Below are 27,812 nucleotides of genomic sequence, written 5' to 3'. Positions count from 1 at the left end.
AATTAGTAGCACGAAATCATTTAAGGAGCATTTTAAACATTTCCTCCAAAACACCAACTAAAAGAGTAGGTAGCTGGAGGGCCTATGGGCTGAACGCGGTGACTGTCCCGCTGGCCCAGGGCGATTTGCATGCGGCGGTGCCTGAGACACGGCAACGACTACACAGGAGTCGAGCGAGCGGCCAGGGACTCTTGGCGTCGTCAGCTTCCCGGGCCCCGGGTGGCGTGGACGCTCGGGAGCCTCAAGGAAATCTCCCCACGGAGGATCCTGGGAACCCGAGTGTCCGTCCACTTTTCGGGCTGTGTGGTTTCTGAATCCAACGCCAAAGAGGGAAACAGCCCAGGCCCCTAAGCTCTTGGGATCTCTGTCGAATGGGGACAAAAATGTCTGACTGGTTTAAAGATATTTTATGTAAAGCGCCTCATCGTAAGCGCCTCGGAAATGGTAGTTAATTTCTGCAAATAGCCCCCTGAGACTATCTGCTTGGTAAGATTCTGCCCGGTCCAGGAAGCAAATTTAGGCCACGTTGCGGGCAGAGTCATAGTTAATGTTGAGCACCTGGCAAACTCGCTTCGCCGCCTAGTGCCCTCCGACCCTCGTCCAGACCGGGGCGGGAATTGGGAGGGGAGGGATTCTGGCGTCCCAGAGTCCTGCGGAGGTGTCTCATTAGGCCTCAAAATTCGACTCCCTTCCACCCTGTAGCGCGGGAGCGCGCACCGCGCGCCAAACTCCGGCTGCGGCAGCCGCTAAGCCTCAGCTCCGCAACATTTCAGTTTCCCTTTCTCAGCCCCTGCTGCCCCACCCACCGCTGCGGCCCGGGGATTCGCCCAGTGATCAGTGACGAAGAGGGGACTAAGGCTCCCATTGGGAGGCGGCGTTCGGCAGGGGCCAATCCGGGCGCTGGTCCGGGGGAAATCTCGGTGGAGGGCTCCAAAGAACCCGGAGATTACTGGGCGGGGACGCGCCTTCGCGCTGGGTGCTGGCGGAGGAGCGCGACCCGGAACTGACCGCCGCGGGAAAGAAGCGACACCAGCCCGGGATTCGCGGCCCGGAGCTGGGGACCGGTGAGTAGGGGGTGCCCGGTGAGAAATGCAGCAAAGCAGCAGTCACACACGCGCCCTGGGGTCCGGGCAACCGAACGCGGCCGCGCGAGCGGAAAGAGGCCGGGCCGCCGGGCGGGCTCGGGAGAAGGGTGAAGTTCGCGGCGTTCTCCCTCCCGGCCTAATCCTCCTGCTTGCTTGGGCCTCCATTCGCTCCCTCCTCTTGGGTCTTCCTCGCTTTCCCGTGTCCAGCTCAGGCACCCATCCATTCTTGTCTCCAGAGCCAGAAGTAAGCGTGGCCCAGATGACGGTCTCGTTGCTTGGAGCCGAGTAGATGTGCCAGTCAGGCTCCAGGACCAAAGCCATGGTGTTTTGTTGTTGTTGTTTGTTTTTTAATTGGTCAGAATAAACCGGTTTAGCCACGTATACTTGGAGCTGTGCATTCACTTCCTCCTCCAGACCATTAGCACATCAGCATTTTCCCTGCTGCTTTTCACCCGGTATGGCCTTAGAAAAGTGTGTAAATTTGCCTTTGTGGAGCTTATGAGAGGCAAACACTTCCAAATTCCCAGTACATTCCAGATTTTGACACCACGCCGGTTTGTGTGCACTTCCAGAGAATGATATTCGTTCGTGCATGCAACAAATATCAGTGTCAGGGACCGTGCCTGAGCTAAAAATCAGTCCCTAGAGTTACTCACCCCCCAAGTTTAAAAGAATCAGCTTTTTAAAAAATAGACTTTATTTCGTATATTCCTCAAACTGCAATTCCATATTTTTGAAAAAAGACTATTTTTTAGAACAGTTTTAGATTTATAGAAAAATCGTGAAGCTAGTACAGAGTTCCATATACCCCAAACCTTTTCCCTATTCATTTATTAACACCTTACATTAATATGGAACATTTGTTACAGTTAATGAACCTGTATCGATACATTATTATTGGCCTGCATCCGTAATGTATTCAGATTTCCTTAGTTTTTACCTAAGTACTTTTTCTGTTTCATGATCCCACCCAGGTTACCATATTCCAGTTAGTTCCCATTATGCTCCCCGTGGCTGTGGCAGTTTCTCAGACTTTGTTTTTGATGATCTTGAGAGTTTTGAGGAATATCCCCCATGTATATTATAGGCTGCGCCTCTATTGGAATTTGTCTGTTGTTTTTCTCCTGAGTCTGGGCTTATGGGTTATTGGGAGGAAGACCACAGAGGTAGATTGCCGTTTTCATCACTTCACATCAAGGGAACATGCTTTATAACTTGATGCTGATCTTGATTACCTGGCTGAGAAGTCAGGCTTCTCCACTGTAAAGTAACTCTTCCTCCCCTCCCCCCCCCCCCCGTGCCTCCCCACCCCCTTCCATACTGTACTCTTTGGAAAGTAGTCAAACTATGTGCAGCCCTGACCTAAGGAGTGAGATTATCTCCTGCCTCCTAAGGGCAACTCCATACATATATTATTTGGAATTCTTCAGCGTGGGAGATTTGTCTCTTTTGCCTTATTTATTCACTTATTCAATCATTTATTTCTATCAGTATGGACTCATGGATATTTATTTTATACTTTGGGTTATAATTCAATACTACTTTGTTTTGTTACAACTTTAGCCATTGCGAGTTCTTTTAAGTTGGCTCCTGTGCTCTTTTCTAGCATGTATTTTTATAGAGTTTTTTGCTGTTGAAAACACTTTCACTTATGTGACCTCGATTGAAGTTCAAACAGCCTGGCAAACTTGACAAGACGTTATTCTTACCTTGTTAGGCAGTAAGGAAACTGAGGCCCAGGGGCAGTAGGTGACTTCTTAGATGTCACTTTCCCCAAAGGGAGTGATAGGCTGGGCTCAGACTGGGGTGACCGCTGCAAAAGACACTGCGAGCTGCAGAGGAGAGCCCGTAGTTGGAATTGAGGCTTCTTGGGGTGACTTCAGACTTATACCCCCCAGGATCAGAATAGGAAACGACATGGAGAATGGGAAGAAATTGGTTTTGGAAAACAAAGGCTTAATTTGGCTGGCATCCAGGGTGAATTAAAACTTGCCAACTTGGTAGAAATGCAGTGACCTTTCCCCCCAAACTATATGCAGAGGGAGGAGATCTGGGTAATGTTTGTGGCCAAGAATGTCTAATCTGAGGGGAGCCCTTGGAGCCTCCTGCTGAAGTGAGATTGCAAAGTGGGAAGGGGAGTGTGGTGAGGGGGAGAATGAAGAAGATATGGGGCTCTGGAATCATGGGATAACATTTAGCCTCACAAACATTTACAGACTTTGTGCCCGATACTGGAGATATGAAAAGATCGGTGAGACATGACCCTTGGTTTCACATCCTGGTTGGAAGAAAGATGGGTAAAAATATCAATTAGGAAGTGGTATGATAGTGCTATAATAGAAATGTAGTATCTGCAGGAGCCTCCCGAGGGAGGGAATTCATTCAGCTCAGAGGTGGGAAGGACCTCACAGATAAGGGGGCATTTCTGATTCAGGCTTTCAAGGATGATCTGGGACTGAGAAGCTCATGTACAAGAGCAAGGGGTGGGGAGAGGGGGCGGTGAAGAAGGGGCTGTCTTTCCAGTTCAGTGTCTCTAGCGTTAGGATTCAAGGCTGGATGGGTAAGTGGGGGGCAGATTATAGGGGGCCTGTGTGCCCTGCTGTGCAGCTTTGATCTCAGGAGTTTTGAAGCAGGAGGGTGACAGGATGAGTTCCATGTGTTAGAGGACCCTGGCAGCACTTTGTACGAGATATGCTACATTTCACCACATCTAAGATGTCATCAATTATTTTATTTCCACATAGAAAAAATATTTTGCCAGTTAAATTATGGCATGCCATTTATCACATTTCAGAGATGCAAACATGTAATGACATGGGTGTCTCAAATTTGATTAAAGTAGTAACTTCCTAGCTGGTGGCTTAGGGCCCTCCTTCCTCTGGGGAATGAATGGTTAGACTATCTCCATTTCACTAACCCATAGATTTTGAGTTCAGTGACTCCATTTATGATCTTGAAGAAACTAAATTTGATAAACTGGCTTTTTCCTGCCTGATAACCAATTGTCAAAACAAACAAACAAAAAAACAATAAAACTGGGGTACCTGGTCCAAAGATATCATCTATGTTTATTCTGCTTTGGTGGCTCTTGATCACAGCAGTGACTTTATGTTGCGCAGTAAATATTCTGGTATGCTTGCCAAACCTTTATTTCAATTTGTCCTGTGAATTGCCTGGATGTTACCTCCTACCCCTATCACTTCATGGTGATATTGAGACCCAGAAAGGTCAAGAATCTAGCCCCGGGCTGCACAGCAGAGTAGCTGAGGCTGGGTGATAATCTGGGTTTTCATCCTAACCCAGGACTCTTCACTTTAGGCTTTGGTTAGAATGACAGCTGGGGTGGAAGAAGATTCTGCCTGCTCCTCACTCACAATGGAGCAGGTTGGAGATCTGTTATGTCCTGGCAGGTTGTATTCTACCTGTGGGGCCCAGAGAGAACAGAATTGCCACTTAGTATCTACCTTTGCCCAATGCTTTGTCTAGATGAAGAGGCTGATTTTTCTGCATAAGCTCTTTGTATATTTCAGCCTAGTAACCATCAATAACTTCCTCTGCTGTATCTGGCAGGAATTTGGGGTGGGGATGGGGAAGGTCAGATGATAGACAAGTCCAAGCTGGCTGGGCAGAAAGGGCATTTATTGGCATTTATTGGCTCCGGTGACAGAAAAGTTCAAGGTTAGGCTAGCTTCAGGCACAGCTCGATACAGATTTCACCAGATGCCATCAGGACCTGGTTTCTTTCACTTCATCCCTGGGTTGGCTTCATTCTCAAACAGGCTAACCCTCTGGCTAGCTGCTCTAGCAGCTCCAAACCGTTTGACCTCACTTCTTGCAAGTTCTAGAGAAAAAGTTCTCAAGAATCTTTTTTCCCCGGTGACTCAACTAGGTCTCCTTGTGACTGGCTGCAACTGAGTCATGTTCTCAACCCTGAAGCAAGCACCGTGGCCAGGGGGGCTTACGACTCTTTCTCTTGTTCCACCTTTGAGCTGGGGGAGAGCTCTACCCCAAGCACGTGATCCCCAGAAAGGAACTGGGTAAAGTTAGCAGAGGAAGGAAGAATGGAAGCTGGTGGACCCCTTCCTGCAAAAGATAAACATTTACAGCATTTACTAGTTGGATCAAGGGACAATCTGATCTGCTGCTTTAGGGCTGATTCCCTGGCCTGTTACTGGGCCTCTCTTCATGCTGTTTCTTTTTCTTATTTTTTTAAAGCATTAAACATACATACACATACATACACACAATGGGATTCTATTTCCCGTTCACCAGATTGGCAATTTTTCTTTTTTAGAGTGTGAAGCATCTATTACGTATTTAATTGTTTTGTTTTTTTTAAATTGAGGTATAATCGACATATAACATTACGTTAGTTTCAGGTGTACAACATAATGATTTGATATTTGTATATATTGCAAAATGATCACAATAGGCCTGTTAACATCTGTCACCATGTATAGTTACAAAGTTTTTTCTTCTAGTGTTAAGGGCTTTTAAGATCTACTCTCCTAGCTACTTTCAAATATGCAATTCAGTATTATTACCTATAGTCACCATGGCAGAAATTTAAAAGATGAAAATATCAGGTATTGGTGAGGCCGTGGAGCAGCATGGGCGCTCGGAGCCTGCTGGTGGGGACACGCGGTGGTACAGCCACTTTGGAAACAGTCTGGCCTGATCTAGTTAAGTTGGGGATGCATCCTGCTTGCCCGGGTGTCTAGGGCATGTGAGCAGAAATGTTCACAGAGCAGTGTTTGTAATTGTCCCAAACTGGAAACAACTCAGGGGCCGTAAGAAGTAGACTACATCAGGGAGTTCCCTGGCGGTCCAGTGGTGAGGACTCAGCACTTCCACTGCCGAGGGCCGGAGTTCGATCCCTGGTTGGGGAACTAAGATCCTGCAAGCCGCATGGCGTGGCCGAAAAACAAAAACAGGCTACATCAGAAGTAGAATTATACAGTCATAAAGCAATGAAAATGAACAAAATCGGCTCACAATCATGTGAGTGAACCTCACAGACTTGACGTAGATAGTCCCTCCCCCCCCGCCCCCCCCAGTGCAATATGATTCCATTCATTTGAAATGCTCAAAACCAGGAAAAATAAACTGTTTTGTTCATGGATGCATACCTAGTGTAAAACGAAAGAAAAGGGAAGGAGCGATTATCACCATTATAATCACAACCATTTCCCGGGACACAGCTTTTTCTTCTCTCCTGGTTCCTGTACGTTCCTGGAGCCAAACCTTGGATACCATGACTGGGGGTGTGCTGGTGATTGCAGCCCACTGTTCTGCAGGGACTCTGAAGAAATCACTTCTCTCTAGTACTTTCTCATCTTGCTGGAGGGAAAGGACAAGTGGCTGAGATTTCTTGCACTCATTCAGCAGATACTTAGGAAGCATTTTGTGGGCATCAGACGCTCTGTGCCTGTGCTTTATTCACTTCTTCAGCCAATTTTTCATGTTTCGTCTATGTCAGGCACTGTGCTAGATTCTGGGGATAAGGCGGACACAGTCTCTGTCCAACGCAGTGGGAAAAGCTGCTGTTAAATAAGTAATTATAATAATAAGTAGGGACTCACAATTGCATGGAAGTATCCAGTGCAGTGTGGAGTGCTGGGGGGCTGTATAAGGGAGAGAGCATGTGGACTCTGTGACAGGTCAGGAAAGAGGAGGTGGCTTTCAGCTGAGACTTCAAGCTGGAAAAGGAGTCTACTAAGAAGGAAAGGAATGGTGTTCTATTCAGAGGGAACAACATTTTCAAAAGGTTCAGACAGGAAAGAGCATGGCACTTTTGGAGGCTTAGAGAGGGGTTTGGTTTGGCTGTGGGGTCGAGTTTGAGGTGGGCAATGGCAGGAAATGAGCCTGGAGGCAAGGCCTGGGCCTAGATTATCGGCGGCCTCACAGAGCATGGGAAGGAGTTTTCACTTTATCCCTGGAGCCTGGGAGTTAACCAGGGTGGTTACATGAGCGAACCTGTGTTACACGTGGCAGGGTATGTTTGAGGGACGAAAGGAAGGCTGCGGTGCCTGGAACACTAGGCAATGGAGAGAGGAGGTTAAAGTAAATCAGGAAAGCCTTGAGGATTGTATAATCCCCACAGTTAGCTCTGATTGCAGCTTCCAAAGGATCACTCAATTATGTCACTAGATGTAAGCTCTGGGAGGGCAAGGACTTTCCCATTTTTGTTCTCTGTTGTATCCTCAGTGCCTGGCGCTTAGTAAATACCTATTAACTGTTGAATGAATTTTGACACCCTCCTACTTAAAAGCCTCAGCAGCACTTCAAAGCCTTGTCCCATCCAACTCCCAGTGGCTGCTGCTTCCATGCCCCGCCCTGGGCCCTGTGGGGATTTCCACTGTTCAGAGCATGTCTCGGCCTGGCCCGGGGGTTTGCGTGGCCTGCACTGTGCCTCAGAGCACCAGTGATGCTTGACCTGTGGGGGAAAAGTAACCCACGTGTGACCTCAGCAATGCACCGCCCCCCAAACTGGCATCCCCTGAGCCTGCCTGGTGCCCAGCCCACAGCCAGGCCTGTAAAGATCTGGGGAGTCCAGGTGTCGGCAGCAGGGGCACGGCCACTCCTTCTAGTATCCAGATCCAGATCACTTGCTTTTTGCCCTGAATTTTGTCCTTTCCTGCTTTGTTAGAGGTGTCTCACAGAAGTTTACTTCTAGGAGAATTTGGTTATTTCAGATTAAGAAATGAGGCTTAATCTGGAGCCCCAAGAGCCCTTAATTGGCCTTCCCACAGGGCACGGAGCCCTAGGCTAAGCACTTTAGGATCACAAGGAAGAAGGGGCTCTTGTTTGGAGCCCCATGCGTGGACTTGAGAAGCAGCCTGGAGACCAGGGTGCAAATCCAGCCCCCTCCATTCACCTCCCTGGGCCTTGGAGTCCACACCTGGGATTTGATGTCTTCTAGGGTCCCTTGCTGTGGCATGTAGAAGCCCAAGGCAGCAGGAAGGAGGGACGAAGGTGTGGGGCATCAAAAGCCATGGGAAGTTGAGGGAAGGTTTAGAACCTGCTAGGGTAGAAGTTGGCAACTGTTAAGAAACAGGGGTCTAGAGTTAGATCCTTTCCCTCTGGAACTGGACCAGGGCAGGGGTGGGTGAGTAGTGTAAGGACCTGTCCCTTACAAGGTGTGGGCATTCGCGGCGATGCTTCCCTCAGCTAGTTTTTTTTGTTTTTTTAACCTGAATCAAACTGTTTATTAAAATTGCACATAATACATCATAATCAAGTAGGGTTTATTCCTAAATAAAGATGGCTTATAAGAAAATATTTTAACACAATTCATCACATCAATGAATTAAAGAAAAACACGTGACTATATAAAGAAGAAAAAATCATGTATCAAGTTATATGTATATATACATGTATGTATAATATGTATATATAATTCTCTAAATAGTAGGAATGGAAGTTTCTTTTCATAACTTGATAAAGTCTATCTACCAGAATTCTAACCATGAAAAGAGAAACCTCAGCTAGTTTTTACAACTCACAGTGGTTCTCGCAGCCAAAACTTGTGCATGGCATCCACATCCTGAAATGTGTGCCAGAAATTACGTGGTGTCACCTCAGCCAGTCTGTTGACATGTAGAGTAGGTATTTACGAGATGCGGAGAGCTGTAGGGGACCGGTGGATTGTGGGGCAAGGGGAACTCAAAAAGGTTGGGAGTGTCTCCAGTTCTGCCTGGTTCTGAATTGAAACCAGCTTCTGGTTTATTGAAAGGACAGAAGACCTGTCCACCCCAGAGCAGGGGTGAGTGGCCTCTGGTAGAAGGTAATCCATGAAACGACTTCTCAGGTTTCAGAATTCTCATTTGGGTAAAGCAAGTAGGGTGGACCATGTCGGTAGGGTGGACCGTGTCGGTAGGGTGGACCGTGTCGTTGTGAAGACTTTTTCTGGCTCTGGCTTTCTGTGGTTTCTGTCCACCCGAGAGCCAGGAATGGAGAGGAGTGTGATAGTTTTACCCCTTATTGTGAAAACCTGTCGAGATCATCAGCATATGCTAAAGGCACAAATGATAGAAAAGGCAGAATCACAGGGGAGCGTGGTAAGTTGGGGAGGGGTTTTGGAGAGGGTCAATTTTGCCTCGGCTCGAAAGGGTTGGCTGTGCAGTGTGAGCCCAGGTCCGCCCGCGTCTCATATAGGAGCCCCGCTGCCTGTCGAATCTAAGGCAAGGGTGCTTTCGCTCAGCGTCAGCAGTAATACATGACCCTTTACTTTTGTCAGCGCTCTCCAGTTTACAAAGCCCTTCCATTGCGATGACCTCACCCGAGCTTCCTGACAAAGGAGCTGGTATTAGGCCCCGTTTTACAGTTCGCCTGGGCAGAGAAGAGAGTGTAATGGATTGGGCTGAGGCATCAGCACCAGACACTGCTTCCTAGCCACGTGCTCTTGGGCAAATTGCTTCCCTCCCTGAGCCTCAGTGTCCTCAGAAGAGTATCCTGAGCATTAAATAACATAAGATGTGTAAATGGCCGGTAAGGTGGGTCCTACAGAAATGCTGTCACCAAGAAGTTGTTAGTCACTGGGCTATTGGTTTAGAGCCCAAACTTGAACCTGGTTTCAACCCACAGATTTACACCTCGAGTCTTACACATAGTCAGCAATGCCAGGGTAAGCCATCTTCAATATTTGTTATATATTCAGGATGGAGCCTATATAACCAAGCAATGGGATTGAACATAGAACTGTACTGTGTTTCATTTGTTAGTTTCAGCAGACTCTCAAACAAATGCATATGTAATTAACATTGCCTTCGTTCCTCTGAATCCATTCATTTGTTCAGCACCTATGTATTGAGCTTCTACAAGTGTTGGGCACGATCATCTCTCTATTAGAGATTTTCAACATCTTTGGTAGTTACAGACTCTTGTACAGATTTTTTTAAGAAGGATGGAAAACTCTAGCCCCTCTCCTCAGAAAATTTTTCAGACTTTTTACTTTGTTTTGTTGAACCATTTAAAAGTAAGTTGTAGTCATACAGTCCTAAATACTGCAGCATGTGTTGCCTGAAAATATGTACATTCTCATACATAACTTCAATAAATGCTATTAAAAAATCAATAATAAGTTCTTAATATGATCCAATACCTAGTCTTTTGTCAAATTTCCTCTAATTGTCCCCAAACTGTTTTTAATAGCTTTTTTAAAAAACCAGGATCCAATCAAAGTATTTGCGTTTGATTGTTATTTCTCTTTAGTCTTTTTAAATCAAGAACAATCCTGTTTTATTTTTCATGACTGACTTTTTAGAAGTCCAGGCCAGTTGTCTTGTGGAATGTCTCCTATTCTGGATTTATCTGTCTCCTGATGATGGGCTTTAACTCATTCTTCTAACCCTCATATTTTCTATAAACTGGAAGGTAGGTTGAAAGACTTGATTGGATTCATTCACATCAAACTTTTTTTATTTTTTATTTTTGGCTGCGTTGGGTCTTCGTTGCTACACGTGGGCTTTCTGTAGTTGCAGTGAGCGGGGGCTACTCTTCGTTGCGGTGTGCGGGCTTCTGATTGTGGTGGCTTCTCGTTGCAGAGCACGAGCTCTAGGCTTCAGTAGTTGTGGCACGTGGACTCAGTAGTTGCAGTGTGCGGGCTCTGGGGTGCACAGGCTTCAGTAGTTGTGGCGCACGGGCTCAGTAGTTGTGGCGCATGGGCTTAGTTGCTCCGCGGCATGTGGGATCTTCCCGGACCAGGGATTGAACCTGTGTCCCCTGCACTGGCAGGCAGATTCTTAACCACTGAGCCACTGGGAAGTCCCACCTCAAACATTTTTGGCACAACTACTTCAAAGGTGACATTGTGCAATTCATATGGCGCCACATTGGGAACCATATGCCAGAAACACCTGTCCCTCTATTAGCGATGCTGGATTTGGTCACTGACTAAGGCCATCACCAGATCTCTCCCTTATCAAGGTACATTAGGGAGTAACCCACTGGGCGGTACTTAGCACCATGGGACTGTCCTGTCCCCTAGTACCTCATGGTTTTAGTATCTGATGATGATCCTTGTCTTATGCAATGGAGCTTGCAAGATGGTGTTTTTCTAGTTCTATCATCCCTCCTACACTTACTTACCAGCATTCTTCTGTAATCCCTGGACAGGTTTTTCATCTAGTACATTAGTGACCATTTTCATACAGTGTTGGGGGTTTAAAGATCTGTGAAAGTCCAGCATGGAGCCTGGGTTAAGAACTCCTGCTCCAAGTGATGAGGGCAACTGATGGTGTCAGGTTTTGTGTGGACGGGGAGCTGTAGCTGAGCTCTTCATAGTCCTTTTATTTATCTGGTCATTTGCAACAGAATTAAATTCCCAGCCCCGAAGATAAACACATGCCATCCCCCTACAACAATAAAAGAAACAAATAACCTTAGCCTTTGAACTTCCAAGCCCCTCAGCAAAGTGAGTTGGTGAAGGGCTCCAGCACCCACAGGAATCACCAGCACCAGGACCCTTTCCTGTGTTACACCTCCAAGTTGCTGGGTCAGGCTCGCTTCCTCAACAGACAAACCAGGGAGTTGACCAGGCAATTCCTAGGAGTTTTACTACCCTTATTAACATTCTAAAAACTTCATGACCTTCATTTACCAGTTAAATTCCTTCATTCTTTCATTTGAGCTTGGTAGGTACAGGTCTTTTCCACACTCTTAAAGTCACACATCTCTAAATCCATTGGAGCTTCCAGTTGGAGTTCATTGTCAGCAGTAAAATAATCTCTTACATTTGTACAGTACTTTCACTTTATAAAGCACTTTTTATATATTGCTGCGTTAGATCCTCAAGAAGTAGACTTTGTATTCCTGTGTTGTTTTCTCTTTGGGGCTTTATTTCTAGCTCATTCATGTCACTACAGTGAAAGACCTTGAAGGCCACTGAACTCTGCTGTAATGGACTTTGACATACATAGTCAGTAATCGGATTGATTTGCCTGTGGTTCCACGGGCTTCATTCCAGCCTCGCAGTTACCTGCGCGCCCCGTCTGCTGGCTGTCTTCCCAGCGACTGCTTATTGCCTCCCGTGGGTCCTTCTGTGGGTCTGCGGCAGAGCAGATTCCCCAGTTTGCCCCACGAGTCTCTCGTTTGCTTTAACTCTGGAGCTCGTGTGTCACTATGGCGGTTCATCCTCACTTTAAATTTCCACTCTTGCTCTACTTGTGCTTTGAACACTCACTGGATTTGGGAACCACGGGTTCTGGGTTCTCTCCTAGATTCCCCCTCTATACCGCGCTTATGCTTAGTATTTTCAACATAATTCTTTTACTCAACCCACTTAGAAACCCCTGAAGGTAAGTATCACTCTCCCCATTTTACGGATGGATAAACTGAGGCTCAGAGTACTTAAATGAGTTCTCTCTTGTCACACAGTGTCAGGGGCAGGAGGAAGCTGTTGGGTTAGGTGTGTTGAGGCTCCTAACCTCAGAAAGGAAGTGGGCCAGGGCTGCAGAGGTAAACAGGACTAAAGTCCTCTCTGTGCTCAGCTTCTGTGCTCCCTCTTACGGCCAAGCCCTCATCAGCACATCACGGTCACAAGCCACCTGAGGCTTCCTCCCACGTTGGTCTCAGTCGCCCTTGTTAGCAGTAGAGCAGCCAGGCCAGCTGCACAGGGGGCACAGCTGAGAACGAGTCCGGTGTGGTTAGGCTGTGCTCTGCCAGCAGGCTGAGTCTGGGTAGAGACCTGCTTTCTGGGGGAAGTGAACCAAGCCAAAACTCCAGCACAGCCCAAGGAAACATCTATAAAGGAGGACACCAGAACTCAGATTCTTGACGCTTCTTGAGTCTCGGTAAAGAACCTCAGTGCACTTAGTCCTTGACACCTGAGATCTACAGGGAAGACAAAGGAGTCTTTTGACTCTGTCAGGGCCCCCCATGAACAGTTGTGCAGCCCATGCACTGCAGAAGTGAGGCAGCACTGTGCGCATAATAGACATTGTAGATTTGTATATTGTGACAGTTTTTCAGCAGGTAGTTATCTCGTGCCTTGTTCTATCATAATTGGTATATTAGAGCAATTTCCCAACAGATGGAAGGAAAGGGTCTTGAGGTAGGAGTGCTTTCCCAACAGCGTGGCATGGGCTGGTGGCAGCTCTGCTCTCCCTTCTACCAAGCTACCCTCTCTGGGCCTCAGTTTCCTCATCTGTAAAATGAGGGCGTTGGACTTGAGGATCAGTAAGGTCCTTTCGCTCTGGTTCTGTGTGAGCCTCGTAGGAGCTGCTAAGTATCTATTGATTGACTGATCGGTCGCTGGGGCTGGCGGCTTTGTGCAAGGCTGCCATTTCTGCCCCTCTGCTGTGCCTGCTCTTGACTCCGTGTCTGGTCTCCAAGGAGGAGAAGTCCCCACCAGTGAACAGGGACCCCTCTGAGCTCAGGACACCATGGCTGCGTTGGCACCACTGCGGAGCCTGGAAGAGGAGGTGACCTGCTCCATCTGCCTCGATTACCTGCGGGACCCGGTGACCATTGACTGTGGCCACGTCTTCTGCCGCAGCTGTACCACCGACGTCCGCCCCGCATCAGGGGGCCGCCCTGTCTGCCCCCTGTGTAAGAAGCCTTTTAAGAAGGAGAATATCAGGCCAGTGTGGCAGCTGGCCAGCCTGGTGGAGAACATCGAGCGGCTGAAGGTGGACAAGGGCCGGCAGCCGGGGGAAGCGGCCCGGGAGCAGCAGGACACGAGGCTGTGCGAGCGGCACCAGGAGAAGCTGCACTACTACTGCGAGGACGATGGCAAGCTGCTGTGTGTCATGTGCCGGGAGTCCCGGGAGCACAGGCCCCACTCGGCCGTCCTCGTGGAGAAGGCGGCCCAGCCCCACAGGGTAAGCCCTCCTCACCCCCGCAGGGAGGGATGCTCTGCTTGGCACCCACCCGGAGGCGAGGCCCGGCGCAGACCCCTCAGAAGGCTTCTCGCTGGCCGAGGACTCAGCCCGAGTCCACCCTCCTGCCTCAGCCCAGAGCATCCCCACTGCTTGTCTTTCTACAGGAAAAAATCCTGAACCACCTGAGTACCCTAAGGAGAGACAGAGACAAAATTCAGGGCTTTCAGGCCAAGGGAGAAGCTGATATCCTGGCTGTGCTGGTAAGTGAGGCTGTTGAGGGAAAGCTCTGAGGCAGGCAATTGGCCATGCGGAGCAGGAGCTCTAGAGCTTGTAGAGACACAGCCGGCAGGCAGCCGGCTCCCTGGGAGAGGGAGCCCCGACTGGACTGACGGCCGGGAAGCCTGGGTTTTAGCCCAAGCCCTGCCGGTCTGAGCTCTGTGGCCTTGGCCTGCTTCCTTGTCTCACAAGTGACTGGGTTGCCTGGATGTCAGCTAAGGTCCTTCTCCTTCCGTGACTCACCTCAGCTGCAGGGCGTGTCTGCTCAGCAGAGCCAGAGTGTAGGGAACTGAGGAAGGCCTGGCTTTGTTCTTCCTTTCAAAGAGAGGGAGAAAGACATGGTTCTTGAGAGTGAGGGGCGCAGGGGGTTTGGAAGGAGGGAGCTGGCTCCAGGACGAGAACTGAGAGGGGTGGGCTAGGCAAGGCCCGACCAGCTCTGAAGACGTTCTGTCTAGTGAGTCCTGCGCCTGTGGTTGCCAGGAGTTAGGAAACAGGCAGCGCATGGTGTGCTTGATGAGAGATGGGATCAGAGGGAAAGAACTGATAAGAGGTTCCAGTTTTCTGGGGGAAAGTCTGTTGGGGAAGTGGGCATTGGAGGGTGGAGGGATGCTGGGGCCAGTCCCGGCGGTGAGCAGTTAGGCCCTGGGAGAGGGACAGAGTGAAGCAGGAGACGGCCCAATCCAAGGAGTGCCTCCAGGTGCTCAGTGTGCGAGGATGCTGACCAGATCCCAGCCTGGACTGGGCAGGGAGACTTGGGGGCAAGAAAGGACATGGTCCCTGAGCATAGACATTCCACAGTTTCACTGAGGGAAGAGGATATAGTCCTACATGGCAGGGATGGGGTACACACAGATATCTTACACACAATGGGGAGGATGCTGAAGAGAGGATTGGTCAGGCTTGAATAAAATTAATCAAGGAAAACTTCCTGGCAGCACACGGCGATTGGTGTCCAGGAGGGGAAAATGTGTTTGCTCATAATGTTCCTCAAAGGGCCCCCAGAACATACTGGTTTACCTAGAACAGATAATGGCAGGCAGTCAGGGTTCCAATCCCATGGTGTCTGAGGGAACTGACCTGACTGACTTACTGTGTCTTCTTTGAAGAAAGGAGGTTGCCACAGGAGAGCTCTAAAGCCCCTTCCAGCCCAAACACTGTAGAATTCATGAATGGGGTCAGCGAGGGGCACGAGAGGCAAAGAGCCAGCCTGTGCACCCCTACACCAGATCCTGGAGGGATCTTCTACCCCGGGGCGGAGGTGTCACCCCCTTCTCCCCCTTCCCATCCCTGCAGAAGAAGCTCCAGGACCAGAGGCAGTGCATCGTGGCTGAGTTTGAGCAGGGCCACCAGTTCCTGAGGGAGCGGGAACAGCGCCTGCTGGACCAGCTGGCGAAGCTGGAGCAGGAGCTCACAGAGGGCAGGGAGAAGTACAAGACCAGGGGCGTCGGGGAGCTTGCCCGGCTGGCGCTGGTCATCTCTGAGCTGGAGGGCAAGGCACAGCAGCCGGCTGCAGAGCTTATGCAGGTGAGAGACCTCCCTGGGGCAGGGAGCCGGGAGACAAGGACAGCAGGTCTTGGCCCTGCCACTCACTTACAGGACCTTTGGAGAGTCACTTCTTCTCGGGGCCTCCGTTTTCTCATCTGAAGCATGGAGATGATAATCTTTATCCCCACCACTTATTGCAATGATTGCATGAGCATAAAATAACTGGCATGTTGTCACTTCAAAAAGTAACTTTTCTACCTGAAAGAGTTTAAAATTTTGAAAAGTGTTGTAGAAATGGAAGAGAAGGTTATTAGTATTTTCGTTACTATCCTCCATGCTCATCACTACCGTCACGAGCCTGTCTTCTAACAAGTCATTGGCAGACACTGGTCCAGGGGAAGCTGTTTATGGTTCTGGAGATGAAGAAGCCTGTGGGGTCAGGGGTCGCTGAGGGAGGGCTGAACGGCGGCTTCTGTCAAGAACCCAGAGGGTCTGGAGGAGATGGGCAGCTGGGGAAGGGAGACTTCTCGAAGGCAGAGGTTTTCTCTGGGACTGTGGAATCAGCCTCAGAGAATAAGGTGGAGAGCAGGCAGGGGGCCTCTGCCTCCCGGGAGAGGCAGCTTTGGCGCCGAGAAAGGGAGGGTCATGGATTGGAGAAAAGGCTGCCACGTTGAAATGACACCAGATCGAGCATGCTCGATCTTTCTGCCCTTGCAGGCCAGGAGAAGGCCTGTGTGATGAGCTCCTCCACTTGCATGGTGGGGCTGCTGGCCGCAGCGGAACCGCCCAGGACCTCCTCTAGGGAAGTGCTGTCCCTGGCCAGTGGCAGGGCGAGTCAGAGGCGGGATGCTGGGGAGACAGGACGAGTCCGCCGGGTACACGGGCCGGCACAGGTAGCCTCTGCCTGCCTCTCCATCATTGCGGATTCCGACTCATGCCTCGGGACTGGCGGGGACGTAGAACTCTTCCGGTCGAGCCCCCACTGATGAAGTCCCTGACGACCAGAGAGAGGAAGAGTTTGTCCCAGGCCGTGGGGCAGGTCAGGAATCACGTCAGAGCTCCAGCTCGGGTGTCCTGACTCACAGGCCTCCGGCCTCTTGCTCTTCTTTTCTCTCACTTTGTCCAGAATGTCTCTCTGGTTCCTTCCTTTCCTCCAGAAGTCATTCTGTTCCCTAGAATTTCTCTCAGACTCTGACTGGGTCACTTCTCCACCCCCTCCCCCCTCTTCAGGGGTGCGCATCCTTCCTTTCCTCACAGCCGCTGCCACCATGTGGATGTGTACTTGTTGTGGAACAGAGGGGGACATAGCTGAGGTACTGGGGGGCGCTGAGATCCAGCCGTGTCTGCCTGGAGGGGAGCCTCTCCGCAGTCCGCCCAGAAGAGCTTTGTGGGCCAGCAGAGGCCCAGCCTTCGGTGCCTCTGAGACCACTCAGATTGAAGACATCCCTGGGGCCAGGTGGGAGGAGGGAAAGGAGAGAAGGTGGGTGTCTGCTGAAAGTCAGTAAAGGAAATGTTGGTGCCGGTGGGTTTTGTCTGTGTGTTTTGTTTGGGTTTGCTTTTGCTGCAAGGGAACTGGACCGCTCACTCCTGAACTGTCATTAGTATTTTACCAGAGATTAGTTGATTGTCAATGGAGAGTAAAGATGAGGCCCTACTAAGATAGGGGCCCTGATCCAAAAGTCTGGTAGAGAAATACAGGTGAGAGAGAGAAGCAACAGGACGAGAGATAAAAACAGGGAATTCCCTGGTGGTCCAGTGGTTGGGACTTGGCGCTCTCACTGCCTAGGGCCTGGGTTCGATCCCTGGTTGGGGAACTAAAAATCCCACAAGACATGCGGTGCGGCAAAAAAAAAAAAAGACAGAAACAGAGGCCTTTTGACAAAGGCGATAGAAAAGGAAAGATCTCTGGACTGGGACTATCAGGAAGACAATAAAGGGAACTAGGGGATAGGAGAGCCCCTCTGGAGGGAATTGTGAAGCCCCCCTGGTTCAACCCTGGGCAGGCCTTGCAGGGTCTGGTGGCAGGTCATACCTCTGCCTGTTCCACTGTCGGTCGCCATCCACACCCATGAAGAACCTTAGGGTTCTTCATACCCAGCATTGCTGTGATTCCTGCCCCAGCCTCTGCTCTGACTGCCTCTTTCTCCACATACCCAGGAGTCTGGGGGGTGAGAGGCCCTCCAGGAGCCTTGGGCGGGTTGCGTCCCTCTGGAGGCCCAGTGTGTGAGGCTGCAGGTCACCTCGGGACGCCCCAGTCCCCCCTTCTGCGTCCTTTGGGAGAAGGGTTCCTGCACTGGTGCTCCGGGTCCCACCCTCTCTGGGCCACTCACAACCTTCAGCCCTTAGATGGGCCTCATTCTCTCTCTGTTCTAGCAGCTCCTGTGTCACAAAATATGCCCTCTTGGCTCCCTAACCCCACCCACCTACTGCCCATTTATTTGCCTTTTTATGTCACGTATCCCAGCAGAGTTGTTGGCATACACTGTCTCAAGATTTGTCCCCCCGTCCTCTGAAGCTGGCTTGGACTTACTTGTTTTGAGGGCCAGAGTAGAAGGATTTGCCAGCAACTCACAACCAGTCTCTGGTCAGTTGCTTCACGGTTGGGGGCGAGGTGTAGCTCTGACCTCTTGGATGGCCTCCCCTTGAGCAAAACCCCAAGTTGTTCCTGAGACTTGCTGAAACAGTCCGCAGCAGCCACAGTTTGGCGATCCCATTTGCTTCCCAAATCCCACTCTCTCAAAGAGGTCACTCTGCCCCAACCCTTACCCAGTCCCCCTCCACACTACTGTCTTCTTCCTATAGCACCTAGCACTTAATAGCATCGTATATTTGTTATGTTGATTCTTTGCTCTCTGCTTCCCGCTGCTAGGGATTTGTGTGTGTGTCTCTCTCTTTTTTTTTTTTTTTTTCCCTGCTCTAAGGCTTCTAGAGTGGTGTCTGACACGTAAGAAGCACTTAAAATTTGTGGGATGAGTAAAAGGAAGGCAAAAATTACTATAGAGTATTATGGAGGATTTAGACTTATAAAAGGGAAATAACCAGCATCTCGCAAGAACCTCCTCCCATGCTACCCTCTCCTGTCACTCAGCACCATCCTCCCTCCTGTGCAAGCTGTGGCCTGTCCTTGATTATCTTTCACCAGTATGCCCAGTCTGTCTCAAACATACCTAGAATGTGCTGCTTCCCTGGCTTCACTGTACTGCCCTAGTCAGGGCATCATTATCTCCTGCCAGGTCCATAAACAGCCTCCAGACTGCCCCCTGATGTTGGCATTGCCTCTCTTTAATCCATTCTGTACAGGATGGCCAAGTGATTGATCATTTGGGATTTTGGCTAGCGACTATATCAAACAAGTTATTTCCCTCCCAGAAACAGTTCAGACACGAGGGGTCTAGAGCTGTTAGGGCAGCTGTCCATGAGGTCATCCAGAAAGCTGGTTACTTCCATCTGGTTGTTTCACTAACCTCAAGGGACATTGTCCTCAGCTGTTTTGTCAAAGTTGAGCTCACCATCATATCCAAAATTGAGCCAAGGAAAAAGAGGAAGTAGAATGGAATTTCTTTTTTTTTTTTTTTTAAAGGATGTGACCCCAACGTTATAGTCATTGCTTCCTTTTGCATCCCATTGGCTGGAGCTTAGTCACATGACCAAACCTGGTTACAAGGGAATCTGGGAAATGTAGTTTTCTGTTGGATGGCCCTCTGCCCAGCTATTACTCCACAGGTTCTATTACTAAAAGGAAGAAGGGGAGAATAGATCCTGGAGGATACTTAGCAGTCTCAGCCACTTGAAAAGCAGATCACGTACATCACTCCCCTACTTGAAACACTTTGATGGCTTTCTACTGAACATAGAACAAAATTTGAACTCCTTGCTATGGCTGTCCCGCCCTGCATGATGTGGCCCCTGCCCCCTTTGCCAAGCCCTTTCCCACCTTGCTTTCCTCCCATTCTTCACCTGGCCAGTACTGAGTTCTTCAAATCTCAGCACAAGTGTCATCCTCTCAGAGAAGCTGGCCTGTCATCCCCTTCTCCTACCCACCGCCCCCCACCCCCAGCCATTTGCTCTGTCATTGTGATTATTTTGTTTGTTTTCTTTTTGTTTTATCCATTGCTGCCACTAGAATGTCAGCTCCATAAGGAAGAACCGCATTTGTTTTGTTCACTGATGTGTCCCGGTCTCTAATAGTGTTGGTATATATGAATGAAGTCTTCTTTGATTCACATTGACTCTTGTGCTTTCTTCCCTTCCAGGACACCAGAGACTTCTTAAACAGGTAAAAGAGTTTCCTTTCCATGGTGCACCTCATTCCCCTGTGCCTGTGTCCCCTCCCCTGTTCCTTGACCATGATCCATCTGAATTAATGGCTGTGTGAAATGAGGCCAGAGGTTCCCACATCGCATGGTTCATCCTGATAACCTTCTCTCCTGGGAGGCAAGAACACATCCTTGAGAACTGGTGGAGACTTGCTCTGCACCGGAGCAAGTTCTCTGTATAATCCCCACTCCCGTGTCCACTATCCTTGTCTGAGACGGGACAGGATGGTGTGAGAACACATGCTGGTAGACAAAAGGGCTCTGAATGTTGAGTCTGCTGGTGGTTGTAAGTCTTGGCTCAGCCTTGGGCAGTTCACTTAGTACCTCTGAGGCCCTGGTTTTCCATTACCTGGGGATAATCATACCTTTCCCTCCCCCTTCACAAATTGTCATGAGGATTGAGAGAAATGTAGGAAGAGTTAAGTAGCAGGTTTGTCTGTCATCTTCTCAGGTATCCACGGAAGAAGTTCTGGATTGGGAAACCCATTGCTCGTGTGGTTAAAAAAAGGACAGGAGAATTCTCAGATAGACTTCTGTCTCTGCAGCGGGGCCTGAGAGAGTTCCAAGGTAGGGGTTGGGGAGGGCCTTGGGGTGGGAGTCAGGAGCTGGGGTGCCGCTTTGAGAAGAGGGTACCTGGCTCCTTCGTGTCGGATTCTCTGACCTCATTCCTCTGAGGTCTCCTGGTTGTTTTTCCCTTCTTGGGATCTCAGGGATGGAGCCTTGTCACGAAATTAATACTGTCCAAGTGAGAAACAGGTTCATAGGTTTGCTGGGCTTGAGGGTCATTGCTGTCCTTTTTTTCTCCCCAGGGAAGCTGCTGAGAGACTTAGAATATAAGACAGGTGAGTATCCAAAGGGCTGTTCCTAGATTTGCCTCAAATAAAGAATACTCTCCCCACAGAATCCTTCTGCCCCCAGGTAGCCCGTTCTCTTGTACAGCAGGGAGCGTTTCCCAGCTGCACTTCTGAAGTCCCCACCTTGCATTTTCTGACTATTCTGCTACCCTTCGTCTGCAGTAGAGCCCTCCACTGGAGCCTCTGACCCTTCCTGCCCATGTTTGGTTATTCTGTCCTCAGAGGTCCTGCCGCCAGTCCTTTTCCCTGTGACCGAGTTCCTTCTCATCTGCCCTGTCATGTGGCTCCTGTATTCGGAGCGAACTGTCTGCCCCAGGCCCCGCTGCTGTGCTGCCTCTGGCCCTGCTGTCAGGCCGCGCACCACATACCCCTGAGGGGCCTGTGCACGCTGCCACAGGTGTGAGCGCACCCCTTGGATCGTGCAGCGTGGCAGCCTGCTGTGGAGACTGGGGGGTCCCCTCCTGGTCCGCTGGCGACACCGCTACTTCTTCCTTTGTCCCCACAGTGAGTGTCACCCTAGACCCACAGTCGGCCAGTGGGTACCTGCAGCTGTCGGAGGACTGGAAGTGCGTGACCTACAGCGGCCTGTACCAGAGCGCGTACCTGCACCCCCAGCAGTTTGACTGTGAGCCGGGGGTGCTGGGCAGTAAGGGCTTCACCTGGGGCAAGGTCTACTGGGAGGTGGAGGTGGAGAGGGAGGGCTGGTCCGAGGATGAAGAGGAGGGGGACGAGGAGGAAGAGGGGGAAGAGGAGGAGGAGGAAGAGGAGGCCGGCTATGGGGACGGATATGATGATTGGGAAACGGATGAGGACGAGGAATCGTTGGGGGATGAAGAGGAAGAAGAGGAGGAGGAGGAGGAGGAGGAAGTTCTGGAAAGCTGCATGGTGGGGGTGGCCAGAGACTCGGTGAAGAGGAAGGGCGACCTCTCCCTGCGGCCGGAGGACGGCGTGTGGGCGCTGCGCCTCTCCTCCGCGGGCATCTGGGCCAACACCAGCCCCGAGGCCGAGCTCTTCCCGGCCCTGCGGCCCCGGAGAGTGGGCATCGCCCTGGATTATGAAGGGGGCACCGTGACTTTCACCAACGCAGAGTCGCAAGAACTCATCTACACCTTCACTGCCACCTTCACCCGGCGCCTGCTCCCCTTCCTGTGGCTCAAGTGGCCGGGAACACGCCTCCTGCTGAGACCCTGAGCCCCGACTCTCGCTCCCGGCCCCACACCCACCGATGCTTCACTTCTCTGGAATTCCTGGGCTCTGTGACGGGAGAGGAGGTGCCTGGCTGGAGCACCTGTTGCAGGCAAGGGGGGGGGGGACCCCGTGTCCCCTGCCGCTCCCTCCTTGTGGCTGTGGCCCCCTTGGGACCTCACTCAGTGCTGTTCCATCCATCCTGCTCTCGGGCTCCTCTCCCGCCTCCTGGGGTTCCCGTGCTGACTTCTGACCCTGAAGTCCACAGGGCTTCTCCCTCCCTCCTGCCCACTGCCTTTGACCCAGCTCTGCCCTCTCCTTGTTGAGTAAGAGGCGAGGCAGCACTTTCTTGCCCTGTATGGCATCCCATGCCAGCTGTTCTTGGGAGAGACCAGTTGACTATTACACCCAAGGCCATTTTACTGCCCTCCAATCCCATGGCTTCTCCTTTGCCCAAATCCACTCTGCTGCCTACCTCCCCTGGCACTTTAAACACGCCTACTGCCACCCCAACTCAGAGTTAAACATAGATGAAAATGTTGGAAATGAACTGAATGAAAATCCCCTGAGGCTTCCCAGGCCGTTTAAGCCGCCTGGAGTGCGAGTGGAAAGCATCTCCTCATAAGGTCCAGAGCGGAGTCCATGCTTCTCTGAGACCAGGGCTGAGCATGTGAGGTTTCCATTACCAGGAGGTGGGACTCCCTGAAGCCATCTGTGGTCTGAGGGGAAGGATCTAGATATATGTGGCTTTGGGGTAACAGTTGTGATTGGTGATCAATGAATTATCTCTGGGTTGGTCCTCTTGAGGAGAGTTTTTAAAAGAATCCAAAATACCCTCCTCTTGGGCAGTTCATATGAAAGCACCAGGGCAAATATCCAGTCAAGCAAAAACTCCCCTGCCTTGGAAGCCCTGATCAGTTTTTGCAGCAGGGTATGTATTAAACTTCTGTCACTGGCTCTACTCAACATCCAGCTTCCATTTTCCTAGGAGAGGGGCTGGGGAGGGCAAGACAGGGCTGTGCCGGGAGAGGAGAGGAGGGCAGCAGGGTCCCCAGCAAGCCACCAGGTCTTCATGTCAAGAGAGGGACCAAAGCGTATCCTCATTGCCCACGGGCCCAACCCAAGTCCCAGCCTCTGTCCAGGCTCTGCTAGTGCCCACAGTTTAGCACAAGCTCCTGCTCCAGCTAGGTTACCTCGCAGCCTTTGTCCTTGCCCATTCCAGGCACTCTGCCAGTGCCCCGCTTAGCCAGTTTTAACTCCTCCCCTGCTCTAAGAGACTCTTTCCAGCCGCTGTGGATCTCGGGCGTCTCTTAGCCACTACATTATCTGTAGTTGTACTCTTTGTATATATCACATGCTGCCTGAGTCACATGTACATCTGATTTCTGCCTCTAGTTTTGTAAGCTCCTTGAGGGCGGACACTGTATCTTATACTTCTCTTGTATTCTCCATGGCACCTAGTGCAGTGCTGGGCACAGAGTAGGTGCTCAATAAAAACTTGGTGAGTGAACAGCCCGGATTCGTATATATTTTATTGTAAATCAAATATTACCGACCTTCACAGTCTATGGCTACAGAGAGGTTCTGTCGATAGCAGTAGCCCAGGGTTTTTCTACTGTGCCCCTTCTGGGTCCTTTAGAACTCTGCAACTCTGCTTGCACACATGCTGTCATTTGTGGAACTCCCCAGAGAAGAGCTCCCCATGGGACACAGATCAGCCAACGCCAAGGTTCCACCTTGCTCTTCCCCTCCTGCAGTGGTGGCCCTGCGCTGAGATCCAGCACCTGTGGAGCATGGGGCTCCTGCGAGCAGGGTAATGTCCAGCACGGCACACCCACAGTCCTCCCCTGGGAAATAAGCGGTGCCGCAAAGGAAATACAACCTACAGAGATTCAATTCTGCCTCCTAACATTCAACTATCTCACCATTTTTTGTCTGTTCTTTTTGAGTTTTTAAAAATTGCCATCTGAAAGGTAGAAGAGGGAAGATTACAGAAAGTACCTCTAAGATTATACTGATGGCAAAGAGCATATTTCTTCCCTGTGCTCTCATTTGTGGACTCACGAATGTTTTCCCTCTTAAATTTATTTTTTCTTTCTAAATACATATATGTAAAATGTGTCGATTATTAGAAATAAGACATGCATAATTAATTATAATGTCTTAATTCACGTTTGAATCTTGGGAGACAATATTTCTTAGCATAATCTCTTTTAAATTTTTTGTTTTATTTTGGAGTATAGTTGATTCACAGTGTTGTGTTAGTCTCAGGTGTACAGCAAAGTGATTCAGTTATACATAGACATATATCCATTCTTTTTCAGATTCTTTTCCTGTATAGGTTATTACAGAATATTGAGTAAGGTTTCCTGTGCTATACAGTAGGTCCTTGTTGCTTATCTATTTTACATATAGTAGTGTATATATTAATCCCAAACTCCTAATTTATCCCTCCCTGCCCCTTTCCCCTTCGATAACCATAAGGTTGTTTTTGAAGTCTGTGAGTCTGTTTCCGTTTTGTAAATAAGTTCATTTGTATCATCTTATTCCACACATAAGTGGTGTCATATGATGTTTGTCTTTCTGCATCTGATTACTAGCATATTCTTGAAAATTTAAATTTATTTTGTTGGTTGATGTGAACTGTCCCCTAAAATTATACACTACTAACCTTTATTTATGAAATAATTTCATATTCTCAAATTGCTTTTTACCCTTTCTTGGAAAGAGCTTTTATACAACAGTGAGAGATTTTTGAAACTTTTAGGTGATTATTATATAATTAAAAGCTAATAGTTATTAAAATGGGAACATTGCCATTTGAACAAAGTATTAATGCATTCAGGTCATTGCTGCTTTAATGAGTTTTATGAGTGTCATACTTCTAAAATAAACTGTAGAAGATAAAGTGTCAGCATAGAAGACCCTTGCAAAATAATAAAAATGTGTAATAATAAAAATATATGATGCCATCCTAGTACAGAAAGTTGCCAGCAACATTTAGTCAACAGATTTAAAAAATTTTTATATTCATATTTTTAAGTTGTTTTTTATGAGCTACACCTGCACATATGGTCAAATATATCTACAGTGCTTATTACAGAGGAAAAAAGAACAGTGTGCCCTGCCCTATTCCTCTCCCCAGTCACCTAGTTCATCCTTTTTAGCAGACTATTTTGGTGTTCACCTTCACTTTTTGTAAATAACATGAGTTTGGGGCATTATCCTCTAATTTTACACTGTGGAGAAGGAAGATTTAGCTCTGTTCTCCCTGTTTCTCACCACACACACACACACACACACACACACACACACACACACACACACTCCCCACGCATTCCCATCCCTTCAATGTAGACCTAACATCGGGTAAGTATAGGGTTGGTCAAAAAGTTCGTTCAGTTTTAAGTAAAAATAAGACACATTTTTCATTTTCACCAAGAACTTTCTTGAACAACGTATTCATTAACTGAACGAACTTTTTGGCCAACCCAGTACTTGAATATGTTCATTACCATGTGTATGTCCAAGCGATTTACACCATGAGGTAAACCATGATTACTTTTACGTCTCATACAGGTTTTCCTTCATATTTAAAAAATTTTTTTCCTTTTTTTTTTTTAATTTATTTTTGACTGTGTTGGGTCTTTGTTGCTGCGCGTGCTTTCTCTAGTTGCGGCGAGCGGGGGCTACTCTTTGGTTGCGGCTCATGGCCTTCTCATTGCGGTGGCTTCTCTTGCTGCAGAGCACGGGCTCTAGGCGCGCGGGCTTCAGTAGTTGTGGCTCACGGGCTCTAGAGCGCAGGCTCGGTAGTTGTGGCGCACGGGCTTAGTTGCTCCGCGGCATGTGGGATCTTCCCGGACCGGGGCTCGAACCCGTGTGCCCTGCATTGGCAGGCGGATCCTTAACCACTGGGCCACCAGGGAAGTCCCTTCCTTCATATTTTGATGTCTGAAATAAAAATTTGATGTCGGAAAACAATCTTGTACACGCCTTGTCTTAATATGCCTCCAGTTAGTCACTATTATCGTTGTTCTACGGAGTTAATGCTTCCTTCTGCTTCTCACATGTTCATCAGTGTCCCTTCTTATGGCTGCCTCTTGTGTCCCCCCACCGCCCCCCCCCTTCCTCCTGGGTTTAACTTCTCTGTTTCTGAGAGGGAAATGTAAGGAGATCTCTCAGCAAAGGCTTGTGGTAAACTACCTTTTTTTTTCCTCTGTGAATTTCATTTCCTCCTCATTCTGGAGCTAGAATTTAACTGAGAACGGAAATTTAGTTTAATGGCAATTCTTTCAGAAGTTCGAGGGTCAGCAGTGCCACCGACGCGTCCTGCCTGCCGGGTGCTTGACCGGACCGGACCTCCCAGGCTTCCTCCTTGTGGCCGCGAGAAACTCCCTGCACTCCTATAATGAGCCCGGCACAGTGGTGAACCGCTTTCCCTGTTGTCCGTGTCCAGGTGAATCTTCCAGACAGTCCTAGAGATAATGATGATGTTTGAACTGAACAATTAAGGGTTCTGAAATCAGAGATCTTGAGATTAATAATGGCAGGAACATCATCGCTTTTTAAAGTAATTCTCCTTGGAGATGATGGAGTTGGAAGAGTTCTCTAATGAACAGATATGTGACTAATAAGTTTGATACCCAGCTCTTCCATACAGTAGGTGTGGAATTTTTAAGTAAAGATTTGGAGGTGGATGGACATTTTGTTACCATGCAGATTTGGGACACGTCCGGTCAAGAGCGATTCAGAAGCCTAAGGACGCCATTTTACAGAGGTTCTGACTGTTGCCTGCGTCGATGATTCTCAAAGCTTCCAGAACTTGAGTAACTGGAAAAAAGAATTCATATGCGGATGTGAAAGAGCCCGAAAGCTTTCCTTTTGTGATTTTGGGTAACAAGGTTGACATCAGAGAGCGGCAGGTGTCTGCAGAAGAAGCACAAGCCTGGTGCAGGGACAACGGCGACTCTCCTTACTTTGAAACAAGTGCAAAAGATGCCATGAATGTCGCAGCGGCCTTTGTGGAAGCAGTTCAAAGAGTGCTTGCTACCAAGGATAGGTCAGATCACTTGATGCAGACAGACACGGTCAGTCTGCATCGAAAGCCCAAGCCCAGCTCCTCTTACTATTGAAGTTAGAGAGGTTGCCCATGCGATCTAACCAGCTCACATACATGCACAGATAAGCCCAGGGTGGAGAAGAGAATTAACGTTTGCAGCAATGGATCATGTACTCATGAAATTAAACTAACCATATTGCTGCCTTGTTGGTGGGAGAAGGGACACATCCATTCACAGGAGAATCTACTTACTCAGTAATGGCACCTTACATTTATAAATTGTTAACGCTTGTCTAATAATGTTTAAATATGCATGTTACAGAGCTAATAAATGAGATGACCAAGGCTTTATAATTAAAACAAAACACTTGAGTATTCTAGAAGTTACTGTTTTTTCCCCGGGAAAATGGAGAACTACTTTTTCTATGTGTATATTTTTATGCAATTAGCATTCTGTTTCTGGTTCATAGAAAACATGTCCTAAAGCAATGTTAGATATTAAAGATTAAAATCCAATGCATTTGCACTGTAAAAAAAAAAGAAGAAGGTCGAGGGTCTATTCCATGGCCTCCGTTGTTGCTGTTGAGAAGTCTGCTGACGGTTGACATGCTCCTTGGGACGTCTTCTCCTTCTTGCTACTTTTCAGATTTTTCTGTCTTTCTTTTGTTCAGTTTCTGTGTCTAGGGGTAGGTTTGTCATTATTTATCCTGTTCAGTGCCTGTGTTTCTTGA

General features: G+C 48.9%; 1 protein-coding gene and 1 pseudogene across 2 annotated transcripts; both read left to right on the top strand.

Annotated features, from left to right (window-relative positions):
* The first annotated feature begins 546 nt into the window (after window positions 1-546).
* On the top strand, window positions 547-23,534 carry TRIM26 (tripartite motif containing 26). Of its 2 annotated transcripts, XM_036868894.1 has the most exons (8): window positions 550-1,064; window positions 13,419-13,906; window positions 14,071-14,166; window positions 15,476-15,706; window positions 19,921-19,943; window positions 20,435-20,550; window positions 20,793-20,825; window positions 21,343-23,534. In XM_036868894.1, the coding sequence occupies exons 2-8, from the start codon at window positions 13,469-13,471 to the stop codon at window positions 22,026-22,028; spliced, it is 1,623 nt and encodes a 540-aa protein (XP_036724789.1). In that variant the 5' UTR covers window positions 550-1,064; window positions 13,419-13,468; the 3' UTR covers window positions 22,029-23,534. The 2 variants fall into 2 exon arrangements, with proteins under 2 accessions (XP_036724790.1, XP_036724789.1); XM_036868895.1 differs by lacking the exon at window positions 14,071-14,166 and having other exon boundaries at window positions 547-1,064.
* A 2,663-nt stretch (window positions 23,535-26,197) lies between these two features.
* On the top strand, window positions 26,198-27,459 carry LOC118903650 (annotated as a pseudogene).
* Window positions 27,460-27,812: the final 353 nt, after the last annotated feature.

Source organism: Balaenoptera musculus, chromosome 11, assembly GCF_009873245.2.
Source record: "Balaenoptera musculus isolate JJ_BM4_2016_0621 chromosome 11, mBalMus1.pri.v3, whole genome shotgun sequence".
Lineage (NCBI taxonomy): Eukaryota > Metazoa > Chordata > Mammalia > Artiodactyla > Balaenopteridae > Balaenoptera > Balaenoptera musculus.
Note: the sequence above shows the minus strand (reverse complement) of the source record. Positions and strands in the feature narration are given on the sequence as shown.

Coding starts and splice junctions, on each gene's coding strand:
- TRIM26 (XM_036868894.1), top strand. CDS start 13,469: ATGGCTGCGTTGGCACCACTGCGGAGCCTGGAAGAGGAGGTGACCTGC. Junction 13,907..14,070: donor AGGCGGCCCAGCCCCACAGG/GTAAGCCCTCCT, acceptor GTCTTTCTACAG/GAAAAAATCCTGAACCACCT. Junction 19,944..20,434: donor ACCAGAGACTTCTTAAACAG/GTAAAAGAGTTT, acceptor TCATCTTCTCAG/GTATCCACGGAAGAAGTTCT.